The sequence below is a fragment of the Procambarus clarkii genome, chromosome 21 (assembly GCF_040958095.1).
Source record: "Procambarus clarkii isolate CNS0578487 chromosome 21, FALCON_Pclarkii_2.0, whole genome shotgun sequence".
NCBI lineage: Eukaryota > Metazoa > Arthropoda > Malacostraca > Decapoda > Cambaridae > Procambarus > Procambarus clarkii.
The window spans coordinates 44,650,437-44,664,823 of NC_091170.1; the positions used below are offsets into that span (position 1 = coordinate 44,650,437).

Here is a 14,387-nt window from a genome sequence, read left to right on the forward strand (position 1 = left end):
CTAAACAAAGCTGCTGAAGAAATATAAAAAAGAATAATTTTCGGAAACCTAGTGGTAGACATTTGGAAAAAGTTTGAGGTGGTGGTGGAGGCCAAAACCATCAATAATTTCAAAGCGTTATGACACAAAGTGCTGGGAAGATGGGACACCATGAGTGTAGCGCTCATCCTGTAACTACACTTAGGGAATTATTATGACATAATCACAGAAGCCTTAGAGGAAAAGCAAAATACAGATTTTGTATACACAGATTTTGCAAAGGCATTCGACAAATGTGACCATGGAGTGATAGCCCATCAAATGAGATCAGTAGGAATAGTGGGTAAAGTGGGGCATTGGATTTTCAACTTTCTGTCAGACAGAATGCAGAATGTGACGGAATGAGACGGTAAATCAAGTAAGATCAAATCCCACGTGCAGTGAAAAGCTCTTTATTCCAGGGCACAGCTCTTGCGCCACTGCTATTTCTCATTCTTATCTCTGACATTGTATAGAGAAAAACACTAGATACAGCTTTGTGTCATCCTTTGCAGATGATACAAAAATCATCATGAAAGTTGCCACTGTTGAAGACACTGAAATACTACAGGCAAATATGAATAAAGTATTTGATTGGGCAACTGAAAATAATATGATGTTTAACTGTGATAAGTTCCAGTTACTGAGGTATGGTGGAAACGACATACTTTAACGAAACACAGGGTATAGGACACTCAGACCTACTCATAGAAGGAAAGCAACGTATAAAGGACCTGGGAATTATGATGTTTGATGACCTGATGTTTAGTGAACACAACCGAGCAAATATAGCGGCAACCACGAAGATGATAGGATGGATTATGAGAGCGATCAAATCTATAGATCCCACAGCAATGCTAACACAATTTAAATCACTGGTACTGTCCCATCTTGAGTATTGCTTGGTACTCACTTCATTTTCAGAGCAGATGAGATCTCTGAAATAGAGGGAATACAGTGGGGCCTTGACTTAGGAATTTAATCCATTCCCAGAGATGGGTCGTAAGTCAAAAATTTGTAAGTTGAAATGAATTTTCCCATAAGAAATAATGTAAATTGAATTAATCTGTTCCACACCCCAAAAAATATTAACTTAAAAATACATTTTATACTGAATAACACTCATTTTGTACTAGCTGCAATAAAGTACTGTATGTATATCTTACCTTGAATGAGGACTCTTGTCGTCGTATGGAAGACGGTGAGGAGGAAAGGTGTTAGTGTTTGGAAGGGGAGTCCCCTTCCATTATAACATCAGGCAGTGATGACTTTTCTGGGGTACTCTCTCTTTTACATTTTGCCTGCATGCCACTAGGACCTGCATGTGGTTCACTGCTTGTTTTTCTCACTAAAAACCTGTCAAGCGACATTTATTTTCCCTTCGTTGTAACACGTGCCTGAAGTGAGAAATCAGTCATTAAAAAGATTAACACAACGGTCTTCTACAGCTTGATTTGGGTGACACTTTTCAGCAAAACTTTGCAATTTACTGCACACATTTTCTAAACAAATGAGGAAGGGACATCCTCTACTCTACATCAACAACCCTCATACCATTTTTATGTTTACGAATGATCTCTTGTACTTCCTCTATGGGCATCCTCACATGTGTTCTCTTAGGTTGAACCGTACCACTGACTTTCTTGGGACACATGGCATGATATATAATAATTAGTTTTATGTTCAAAAAACAAAAAAGCACCAAAATAATGAAATTCTTTAAAAGTGCTATCGTCATTAAATGGGCGGCTCTGGTAAACTGAGGCGGGTCGGCCTGTGCCACCAGGAACTATGCACTTGCTCGACCCAAATGCATATCAACAAAGGTCGTTAGTTACACGGTCGTAAGTCGAGTCGCATTTTCCAATGAAATTTACGCTGTAACTTGAAAATGTGCGTAAGTAGGGGTTCATAAGTATCTGTAAGTCAAGGTGTCACTGTACAGAGAACACATACGGCATGCATAGAAACGATAAAACATCTAAATTATTGGGACCATCTCAAAGCTCTCAAAATGTACTCTCTGGAAAGGAGACAAGAATGGTATCAATTAATATACTGTACATGGAAGATACTGGAGGTCCAGGTCCCAAATTTGCACAATAAAATAACAACATACTGGAGCAAAAGGTATGGAAGGAAATGCAGAATGGAACCATTGAGGAGTAGAGGTGCCATAGGCACAATCAGAGAACACTGAACATCAAGGGTCCACGGCTGTTCAAAACCCTCCCAGCAAGCATTAGAAATATTGCCGGAATGAAGGTGGAGGAAGGTGGATCCAAGAGGCACTTGGACAGGTTCATGCAATAAGTGTGGGGACCAACCAGAGTGTAGTGGATATGTGGGCCTGTGGGCTGCTCCATACAACAGCTTGTTGGGCCAAGTTACCACAAGTCGAGCCTGGCCCAGGGCCAGGATCAGGGAGTAAAAGAACTCCCGAAACCCTCTCCAGGTATGCCTTGTAGTAAAGCTCTAACTCTTCTTAATCTTCTTTTTCTGTTTTAGTAGGTATGGTTTTCATGTTTGAGTTGCATTCTCCATGACTGGTTTTACACAAGCCATGTAACTTTGCACTAACTGGGGGTTAAATTTGATTAGCCATTTGTTTGACCACTTCTGCAGTATATTTATGTCCTGTGTGTTTGTATGTGTGTGTATAATATATATATAATATTTCAATAAAATTATTCACCTTTAAATCTTGCAGGTTGGGCTGTGGCACTCAATGTTGTGTTCTGTGTTTAATGGAATGCACGTAATCTTCATTCCATACTCGGTAATGAAAGTCAACCCAGCTTCTTGGATGCATATGATCACCAGATTTAAAGGTATCTGAAGACTATCAGAGTATTGTAGAATCTGCTAGCATTACTTGGTGCATTTCATTAAATTTAGGAAAGAAGTTAAATATAACCTGAAGAAATGAAGCACAGTATATCCTTGTAGCTCTGATAGGTTTAGTAATATAAATGGTATAAGAGTTTTATTTCATTTACAGCAAGCATAGCCATTGTGAAGTCTCGTGACCTTCACTGGGGGCTGTTGGCCACCAAAGACCACAAGGATGTTAGTCTTCAATCATTGCGTCTGCTTTTGGTAGCTGATGGAGCCAACCCATGGTCCCTTTCATCGTGTGATCAGTTCCTTGCTGTATTCCAAAGTAAAGGGCTTCGTCCAGATGCCATTTGTCCTTGTGCATCATCTCCAGAGGCTCTAACTGTCTCTGTTAGGAGGTAAATAAAGCTTTAAATTTCCAGTCTTCCTTCAAACTTTTACAATAATTTTTGTTGTTTAATAACTATATATAACTTTCCTACATCTGAATAAAAAGTAAGAATACCAATTCTTGCCTTCAGACCAGGTCATGGAGGTGCCAATGCTGTAGGTCGTGGAGTGTTGAGCATGCAGGGGCTCAGTTACGGTGTAGTACGTGTGGACCAAGAAAATTCACTCACCTCCCTCACACTCCAAGACTGTGGACAAGTTTTACCAGGTGGTGAGTAACTTGCTATTGCAGCTATCTTTCTGACATTATTAAAGTGCAGACACCCTATCTTCTAATATCTGGATATCTGAATATCGTAATGTCCTGATGTCTGTGTTTAATTATGAGTGTTAGTACAGTATGGCATAGCCTGTTAAACTTCCACGCATGAAGCTTTGTGATATTCTGAGGCCTGCTAGCATATGTATTTGATAATTTTGTGCTGCATTGTCAAAGTATTAATTCAAGACCCCCCTCAGTTGAAGGAATGCACAGTTAACAATACCAGTGTTGTAAGGTCACACATTATTTTGTGATTACTGTACATCTACATTATACAGTTGTGTGTCTGTGACAATAATTCCTTAATAAATCTGAACCTTTAGATAGGGTTATTACAGTACTTTCTTTACAAGACCTTTAAATGCATATCATTCCTCTTTTCACTCCTACATTTCTCCAATAACCCCAATTTACTCAGACCCTTCCTTACGTTGCATTTTTCTCTCGTTTCTCCACTCTTCTACTCTGATGTCTTTTCATCCTAAACTTATGCTGCTGTTGGCCAATTCTCAAATATTAATGGTGTATATACAGTACTGAGTTGTTGTATATTCCTCCACCACCACTATCTGCTGGTACAATACTTAACACCACTGGTTACTTTTTAACAACCAGTCCTTTTCTTCCATTCCCAAACATCTCTTGGTATTATTTCTCCCATTGGAAACAATTTGGCACCAAAGAGTTGTTCTGTCATTGTTTACGATATTGCTAGTACCCCACTCCAGGCTTGTCAAACTTTTCTTCTCCCCATATTGTTTTTTGCTGTAAATCATTACCAGCATTGATAAGAAGTTTTCACTATAGGAACTATCTTCAGTACAGGGTATATCTCAAAATGTTTCCTGTAGTTTTCCTATCTATGGCTTATGCCCCATTTTGTTCATAATATAAACATAAATATTGCATATTTGATTTAATTAAAATATACCATTATTTATGTAGTAAACACACAAGTAGTAATTGGAATGTTTCTTGACATTATTACAGTACAGTTGACTCCCAGTTTTCGATGAGGTTGCATTTTTGAGACCTCGTGTCAAATCAATCCATGTAATATTTAGTTAAGGATCTTATGGGTAAAGAAGAAGTATTTCAGGACCAGGAAATTAAATTTTTTTTTTGTCAAATTTTAAGGTACAGTGGCCCCTCCGTTTAAGAATATAATCCGTTCTCAGAGACAGTTCGTAACCCAAAAATTCGTAAACTGAAGCAAATTTTTCCATAAGAAATAATGTAAATTGAATTAATCTGTTCCACACACTCAAAAACATTAACTTCAAAGTAAATTTTATACCTTTTTCACCCAAATTTTTAATACTAAAGTACAGTATGTACAAGTTATTGCTTACTTTTATTGATGACTCTTGTTGACGTATGGAAGACGGTGAGGATGGGGAAAGGAGGAGGAGAGGTGTTTCTGTTTGGAAGGGGAGTCTCCTTCCATTATAACATCAGGCAGGGATGACTTCTCTGGGGTACTCTCTCTACAAAGTTTCGCAGGAGTACTGTATCACTAGGACCTGGTTGTGGCTCACTGCTTGCTTGTCTTACTAAGAATCTGTCTAAAGACACTTGTTTTCCCTACATTTTAACATTTGTCTGCAGTGAGATATCCCATTGTCATTTAAAAGGTCAATGCAACAGCCTGTTACAGCTTTATCTGGGTGAGTTTTTTCAACAAAACTTTGCAGTTCTTCCCATACTTCACATTTTCTTAATGAGGAAGGGACATCCTTTACTGCCTCTACTCACAACTATTTTCTTAGGTTGAACATTACCACTGACTTTATTGGGACTCATGTTGAGAAATATAATAATTACTTTTATGTTCAAATACGCAGAAATACGAAAAACACTGAAATTCTTTACAAAGAATTCAGGTGCGATTGTCACTAGGCGGGAGGTACTGGTAAACTGAGGCACGGTCACTGTGCCAACATGTGCTAGGTCGGCCATATGCGTATCAACAAACTACGTTACTCGAGGCAAAGTTCTTAACCCAATTCGGATTTTACAAAGAAATTGGGCTCGTAACCCGAAAAGTTCGTAAAGAGGGGCATTCGTAGACCGAGGTGTCACTGTATATTTTATATTTTACGTCATATCTCAATACCACAGCAGTATTATTCTAGCTTAAAAGTTATTTTCTTCTGGTTGTAAATTTCAAAGTTATTCTAGCAGTTCATCGTTTCTGAGCTATGCTTAAAATTAGGGTCACAGTTAATAATGCTGTGAGAATTATTCATAATTTATCATACATTGCCTCATTGCTAACAGTTATATAATACCGTAATTAATCATTCATTGTGTCGGGAAACAGGCAGCCAGTTTATACACACAGTACATGTTAGGCTTATATCAAGGTCACCCTCCCAGAGTCGAATTACTGACCTTCCCAGGATGCAACCCAATAACAAGCTGACTCACTACTGCTTACCTATTCACTGCTAGGTGAACAGGCACATTAGGTGATCGGAAACATGCCCAACCATTTCTGTCCCGCCTGGGATTCGAACCTGGAATTCTCGATTATGAGTTCAGAATGAACCTGGCTGTACTACCAGGATCCTACTGTGCTAAAATCAGCATGAGGTGCAGCTTTGGCGTCACCATTCTATTCTTTTGTCAGAATCCTCAGTGTTGGGAGCTACCAAGAACTTAAGGGTTTCCACGGAGCCAAATTTGCAAGTAAAGCATCAAAATAATCTGTGTTGTATGCTCTGTTTGAAAATATTGTAGGTGTATTACTTTCCCATGCACCAAATAGTTTTTATGGTGTAAATTTTTTATTGAATATTACTTTAATTTGATTATCCAGTATTTAATGAGATCAAATATCCATTTGAATAAGCTAAATTTATTACCCCAAAATTAAAACCAGCCATACTTGTGACACCATCAGTGAGCCACACTTCAACCTTAGCCAAGAGAAATAGCTCACATCCATGCTTATTGGCTGATGGAATCAGTCCTCACAATCTATTTCTTTTGGCTACCAGTTTCAGTGCTGAATTATCTCTGGTTGTGTTAAGAGTGCAGTTAAATTTACACAAAAGTATGTTTTTGGTTTAAATCATTCCTTTGAAGAGTAATAGTTGGCTAATCTGAACTAATAAATGTTCAAATTTGTATCCAGTATATTAGTGAAGGGCATAAAATTCAACCGTGCAAAGCTGGAAGTTGATTATTTAGACTAACACCAAGGGCTATATAATTGATATGTAGTGTCTGAATGTATGTATAGCAGTGTGCTGCTCTGTACTTTGTTCTATTCCTTGGCCCATCAAAGGGTAGTATATCATCCAGTGGTAGTAGTATATATCCAGTGCTCTATAAGTGATGGAAGAGTGGCATCATAAAATTTTTTTCTGAGGTTCTGTGAAACGTAGAAACCTTGAGTGACTGATCTTCAGTAAGAAATTGATATTGCATCAAGCACCTTATAGTGTACAAAGGTCTTATGAAAAATATAAAGCAATAACTGCACTTTACCGTATACTGTACTACATTGGGGCATCATTAGAGAAAGATACTGTAACTTTTGAGTTCTTGAAACATAACTACTGAACATGTTCGGATAACCTGTTACACTTTGGTTTTGCAACATTTAGTGTTTTCAAAATTTAGTGCTCTCATTTAGTGCATGTATTTACTATTTGTGTCTGTAGAATTGAGCTATTTGCTCTTGGACCCCGCCTTTCTAACCAATCTATTTTTTCTCTATTTTATCTCCTACATATATTTCTCTCTAACACATGCGCACACACATTCCCATTCCTAGGAAGCAGCCCAGAGCAGCTATCTAACTCCCAGGTACCAATTTACTACTTGGTGAACAGGAACATCAGAGTGAAAGAAACTGATCATTTATTTCCGTCTTCACTGGGTATCAAACCCAAGCCATCAGGACAACAACCCCAAAGTGCTATCCACTCAGTCACGAGCCTCCCCCCCCCCATATGTTCTCACTCATAAGCAAATTTGCAGAAGATATGGTCACTGTTATGTGGGGAAAAATAAGGATGCATTCCAAAGGCCCTCTCAAGTTTTTTCTACTATTCTTTCAATAAAACATGAACATTGATCTTAATTACTCTAGAAATAAATACACTTTATATAGTAGGTATGTACACTCAACAATTACATAGAAAAGAGGAATTACCCCTTTGTAGTCACAAATGTACTATGCTGTATAAAATAGATTGAATACAGTACTCACCAATGCCGTAGATGTGAGTAAACATTACCTTTCGTTTCTTCATTGGGGCATCTTGGGGTGCAGCAGGCGTTGCAGAACGTGTGGAAGATGCCATGACTCAAGAATGTCCAAAAAGTGAGTAAAACAAGAAAATAAACACCAACTCACATTTAGTGAACAACGCTCATGTTTGCTGAATTTCTGTATTACATGTCTACCTCTTGTTTAATGAATTTTGTGCATATCAAATTCGTGTGTAGTGATAGCTGATGGTACTGTACAGTATATTTATTTTTGGTACTAATACTGGTTTATTCTTGGTTTGGTTCATAACTTGTCTAAAGTTTATTTGACAATACTGTTGGTTGGAGAGTTGTTTGCCATAAATAACATGGTGGAAATGCAGTAATGTAGGTCACAAATCCAAGTTACCTATTATTGGATGGAAAGACTTATCTTCCAGCTAAGTGTACTATTTATGAGCAGGGTCAGTAACGTCTTGTACTTGTTATTGTGACCAGCAAGAAATACCTCAATATCAGGTGGAATGTCATAACAACATTTTGTAAAACTGAAAGAGATAATTTTTGAAGCATTGAGACTAAAAGAGGGGAATATAGTAAATAAATAGAAGGGTGGGTAATTAAATATGAATAAAGTTCTTGGGTTACTGGGGTGTGTGAAGGATACTGGTCATACACTTGGATTGGAAGTGTGGTGTCATAAACTATAAGTACTGTACTGTAATGGTGAACAAAGTTAAACATTGGGCATGTGCCCTCCAGATCAGCCAAATGATTTCACTTAAACTGCCATATGCTCAAGTAGAGCTTTATCTTTCTGTATGAGAGTAGGAATATTAATTGTTAAGAGGGTCTCTGTACTCTACATTAGAGGAATAAAAGTCACATGTACAAGGAAAACTTGTGCAGGGAGAAATTGCCAGTAATGAAAGATTTGAGGAAGAGAAAGCCAAATGCAAGAAGAAGAAGAAGAATAGTTTGTATGATTTTCAGCAATTTGTTTATAAAAAGCATTACTGTAGACTGTTCATTGTTTAGGTTAAAATTGGTGAGAGAAGATAGCTTATTATCATCAAAACATTGACTATTAAAAAAAATGCAGAACAAGAGTTAGAAAGTTGAAGGGCTGTATCTAATAGTTTAATTCTTTTTAGGGGATTATGATGGGTCTTCCAAATTAAAAAGTACAATTCTGTGTGATAGTTGACTTTTTTCTTCCAAATGTGAATAATTTGGAAAAATATGTATTTGGAATAGAAATGTAAAAGAATGCAGGGTTTTAGCTTATATATTCCTGTTTTCATTGTGTTTTGCTGTTCATAATTTGTTACTCTTTAAATTCTTTGAAATAATAAAGCCATAATGCAAAACCTTTGTTACCATTTGTTTTTTAAAGTGGATAGTTTTCAGCATATGAACAAAATGTTGCAGCCACATATACAGTAGTTTGCTGTATTAATGTATGATATCTAACATGCTACTATATGTCATGTTTTCTTATGACAAGGGACTATTTAATGAATTTGTTTCTCTCTCTATCTCCAGCAATGATCATAGTTGTCAAGTTAGAAGGCCAACCTTTTCTGTGTCGAACGGATGAAGTCGGAGAGATCTGTGTGGCTGGTGGAGCTGTTGGTGACCAGTACTGGGGTCTTCAGGGGATGACCAACACCACTTTCAAAGTTCAGCCTCTGCTCCCAGACAACACACCAATGTCAGACAGTTCTTCATTTGTCAGGACAGGCCTTCTTGGATTCTTAGGACCAGTAAGTGTGAATTAATTTGAGAACAACCACCTACCTGCAAGGGGTTGTTCTCAAATGATGGATTTGTTTGTGTCAAATGAATGGGATATGTAATATGAGGTGCAGTACAGTATTGGCTTTTTAAATGTATTGATTGATATGTTTGACCTAAACTCACTCCCTTTCATTCTTGCATGACTTGAGTTGGACTGGTATAGTAGGCTTTAAGAGAGACTGAAATAATTTACTTAAACTTCAATACCCATTGAGTGAAAACAATTTATTCACCATTTCACAAGTTCTTCATAACTTTTCATTCATTAGTGAGGTATCTTCATTTACTTCCCATTTTCACAATTAATTTTTCCATCATGACCAAAATACACATCAGAAGATGAAGAAATGACAACATTTCAGTCGTTATTATTTTCATCCTATTCTTTCCTTTTTGCCTTTCTCTTGCCTTCTTCCAGGAATAACCTTCTTTTCTTATCTGGTCCCCACCTTACACCTTTCCTTTTCTAGAATTACTTTCTTTCCTTACCTTCTCGTCACCTCACTCCTTTTTATTGCCCGTGCCTTCCTCTCTCCCATCACATACAACTTGATAATGGTCCAGGACGGACCGAAACGTCGCCGTTTCTTCAACTTCTGGTGTGTGGTTTGGTCATTCTGTCTTCAGCCTTGTTATTGTGACTCATTGTCTACAATTTCTCCATTGTGTGTGGTCACTAATCATTTCATTAATATACCTGTTCACTACAGTACATGTACATGTGTATGTTCCCATAAATGTGGGTTTGATCATGTCATTGAAGAATGTGATAAGGGTCAGATAAGAATTTTATCCATATCATTACATTTCTTGCCGTAGTATGTTGAGTGTTTGTGGGTGATTGATCAGCCCGTCCTCTTGAGTTGCTACACCGGACATAAAATGGTGTATTAAAATGATCAAACTTAACCCTTACACTGCTCAGGGGTCCTGAGGATATTTACACCCCTATGCGCAAGAAAAAAAAATTCAAATTTTTTTTTTCGTCTTCTAAACATGTTAATTTGTGTCCCTTGAGCATGGGAAAAATAAAAAAAAAATCGTAGGTGACATTTTGGGCGCAATTGACCGAGGAAGTCTGGCAAAAAGTGGGCGTTGACAGAGCGGTCGTCAGACCCGGTCAGCGTCACCCGCGCTGACAGATGGGAGTTAGTCACAAAGATATTACCTAATTGTTTGAATGTCTCCGATTGATTTTTTCTTAGTTTTTTTGCAGTAATATTATTCAATAGTGTGTATTATAATATATTTATATAATAAAAGTGGTGAATAATCGCTATACTCAAAAGTATGATGTGCATATTAGTGATTCAATTATTATGTTTATAAACAATAAACAAATAGTTTTGCTGCTATTACACTCTATACACAGGTTATATATAAGTATCTGCATGTTTTGGTCACCATAACGAACCACTAAGTTGGTATTGAGAGTCGAAAAGCAACGAGGATTTACCGCCACACACCAGCCAGCCACTCGCTGCCACTCCCTCAACACACGCACTAAACTTTCTTCCCCAACAATACCATTTGTGGTGTTATTACACTATATACAGACGTTATATATAAGTATGTATATATTTTGTTCACCACAACTGTACAGCTAAGCTGATATAGTTAGTTCAGGCACCAAGAGTCGCCACTATACACAGATGGCGGCTGGCGGCTCCCTCACTCATTCAAGGTCACACGCACTAAACTTTCTCCCCCAACAATACTGTTTGCAGTGTTATTACCCTATATACACATATATAAGTATCTACATGTTTTGTGCACCGTAACTGTACACCTAAGCTTGTAGTGCTCCCAAAGAGCATAGTGGCCACCCTCTAAACAGCTAGACAAATCGTGCAGACGACGTCACCTCTGTGACGTCTATCTCTTATGATTAATTTTCCATATTTACACCCACTTATTCTGTATTTACATGTTTTTGCACCAGTCTTGAACATTTAGAACCCATCAAGACTGTGATACTCGTCAAAACATTTGACTTAGTACAGAGGGACTTGACACGCTGTGCACCATCACCATTTGATGGTGTCATCACCATTTTTCGTTTCTGTTGCCTCTTGGTTGTTGTCTTGCATACAAATGCACTCACGCTGGCCAACAGCACGCTTTGCAGTTGGTGGTAAATACCTGGGATTGTGTGTGACAAAGGCATCCTTGAAAGTGAGCCTGGGTGTTGGAGCATGGTGCAATACCGGGTTCAGAATGGGCCTCTGTATGCCAGGAATTACTTTGCCAAATTTCTCTAGTAATTGTGTCACTACAGTAAAACTGAACGCATGGAAATTTTGTTTACCACCTGTTTTGACAAGATACATATTGTAACTGTTCAGCATTGTTACATCAACAAGGTGGAAAAACATTTTCTTGGTCCACTTGACTGTTTTGCGTACACACTCTACTGCCCCCACCATCATATCACATTTATCCACCAAACGCATGTTGATGTTATAGTCCAAGACACAGTCTGGCTTATAGATTATTTGTGTTTGTTCTGTTCACCTTGCCACTGTCCACCATTGTACCATTGTGAATGGTCATCAACATGTTCACTTCACGCCTGTCTTTCCACCGCACTGAAAGCATAGCACCCGTTTTCCTTAGCTCGCAATCACCAACCTGCATAGCAGTGTGAAACACTGGCATTTCCCTTCGTTTTGCCTTCACTGTGCCACACACTCCAGTTCTATTATCAAGCAAGAACCTGGTTAGCAAAGGACTGGTATAATAGTTATGTGTACAATATGTGGACCTTGTTCAGATATGGTGCAAGCAGTGACTTCACAACACTACCTGAGAACCTATGTTGGTCATTAGCAGGAATGTCTACATATGTACCCGTATACATGATCATGTGTAACACAATTCCTGTTTCACAGTCACACAGTACAAAGAATTTCAATCCAAATTGGTGGCGTTTGGAGGGAATATATTGCTTGAAGGTAAGACGTCCTTTGAAAAGCACAAGGGATTCGTCAATCACATGCTTCTGAGCTAGTACGTAGAAATCCCTGTACTTTCCAATAAGTTCATTCAGAATGTGCCTTACCTTCCAAAGTCTATCATCATCATTCTGGTCTTCATCATTTGCAAAATGAAGACACCTGAGGATTATTGCAAATTGGTCTCGAGACATATATTTGCCGAACATTGGTGTTGTAACAGTATGGTCTTTGCTCCAATATTGGTCAATGGGCGAGATGCTAGGCCTCGCCCTGGTGGAGCCAGCATGTTCACACTCGTTGTCTGTCGTATCCACCTCTGAGGGCTGTGTGTAGTCATGATCAAAGTCTGAGTCGTCAATATCAGATTCATCACCATCCGGTAACAAATTCTTATTAATTTCGTCCTCGGTCAGAGGTCGCAAGGAACACCTCGTTGAGCGGGGTCGGTCGTTGGAACTTGATGCGCTCGCCATGATGTCCACTGGGTAACTGAGGCCTCTACACAAAGGCGGCCTATGCAGGATTTTTTTCCCAGGTGGCGTTTGTTTATGGTCGGGTGTGGCTCGCCGATGACTACCCCTATTCTATGTGGCGTGTTTAACCACCGTGCTGCGCGGAGTTTGTGAAATTCCCCTGGTGCGCATGAAAGTGTTCCTAAAAAATTATTTTTTCTTCGTAAAATTATAAATTCCCTTCCCTGAACATGTCTATGTAAAAATAAATACCAAATTCCACTTACTTTGGCTGTGGGGACGTGGACAAAGTGCGCTGTGACGTCATCAGGGCCTGGTCGCCCGTGGGTGAATCGCCCAGACACGGTCGTGCGGGCCATTCAAGCACCGGGTGTTGCCACAAATATATTTTCAATTATTTGTTTTGTGTATTTCCAATACGATTTTATGTTTTTTTATCGTATATGATGCATATTTGTGTCCTTTACAATATGTATACAGTAGAACGTTCATAATGTTCCCTGGAACATGTGTCCACACATGTGGACATACATGTGTCCACAATAAATGTTTATTGTTGCAATATTACCTGTTAAAAATTCATTAAAATTACAATATGTACAGTTTCACACACTATTTACACAGTAACATACTGCATTACACACTCAGTACTTCGGAAGTGAGTAATAATCAACGAAGTAGCCCATGGTACACAGCGCGACTTCGCTCTCAGTGCACCAGGTACACTGTTGTACACTGTTTCGCTTTCTGTTTCTTCATTCTGTGTGCTTGCAAATAATGCACTCACGTACACCCTTGGCTTTAGTACTTGTAGGTTGTATGTAGCCAAGCTTGTAAAGCATAAGGTAGGATTGAAAAGATTATAGGAAAAGATCGCTTTGTATGGTCTCACACAGGAAGAGATTCGGCTTACCTCAAGAGTGTCCGTCAGTTAGGAAGAGATTCAGGTATTCTTGAAAATATCTATGGAAAACACCACCATGGAAGCCGCTAACACTGTTCATCTATGTTATTTGTATCAGATGCATCATCACTGAACGCAGAAAACGATTCATCTGTGTATCATCTAAGTAAATTGTAGATAGCATAGGATTGCAAGGGTGATGCTCAGAGCTACAACTGGATACGCTCGCTGTATCGTCCTCATAGGTGCTGTATCACTTGCATCCGACCTTTGTGTTAGGTCCTTATTGCGACTAGCTTCCCCAATATTATGACCCTTATGTTCTTCAAACAATAAGATTTGAATTTCACCGACAGAGCATTATCTTTCAACACCGCGTCAAACAGGTGTTTGGGAGCCAGAGGTGCATGTGGAGCCAGCCACCCATGGTTGCTCATTCAGTACTAACCCAGCCAGCAGCC

At 38.7% G+C, this 14,387-nt stretch overlaps 1 protein-coding gene across 1 annotated transcript in view; it reads left to right on the forward strand.

The window, feature by feature from the left end:
• DIP2 (disco-interacting protein 2) overlaps positions 1-14,387 on the forward strand; it is a 786,376-nt gene that overhangs the window by 713,300 nt on the left and 58,689 nt on the right. Inside the window, exons 31-34 of the mRNA XM_069328749.1 lie at positions 2,729-2,849; positions 3,020-3,254; positions 3,378-3,517; positions 9,338-9,558. Coding sequence (XP_069184850.1) covers positions 2,729-2,849; positions 3,020-3,254; positions 3,378-3,517; positions 9,338-9,558 — 717 coding nt within the window. The remainder of the gene's footprint in view (positions 1-2,728; positions 2,850-3,019; positions 3,255-3,377; positions 3,518-9,337; positions 9,559-14,387) is intronic.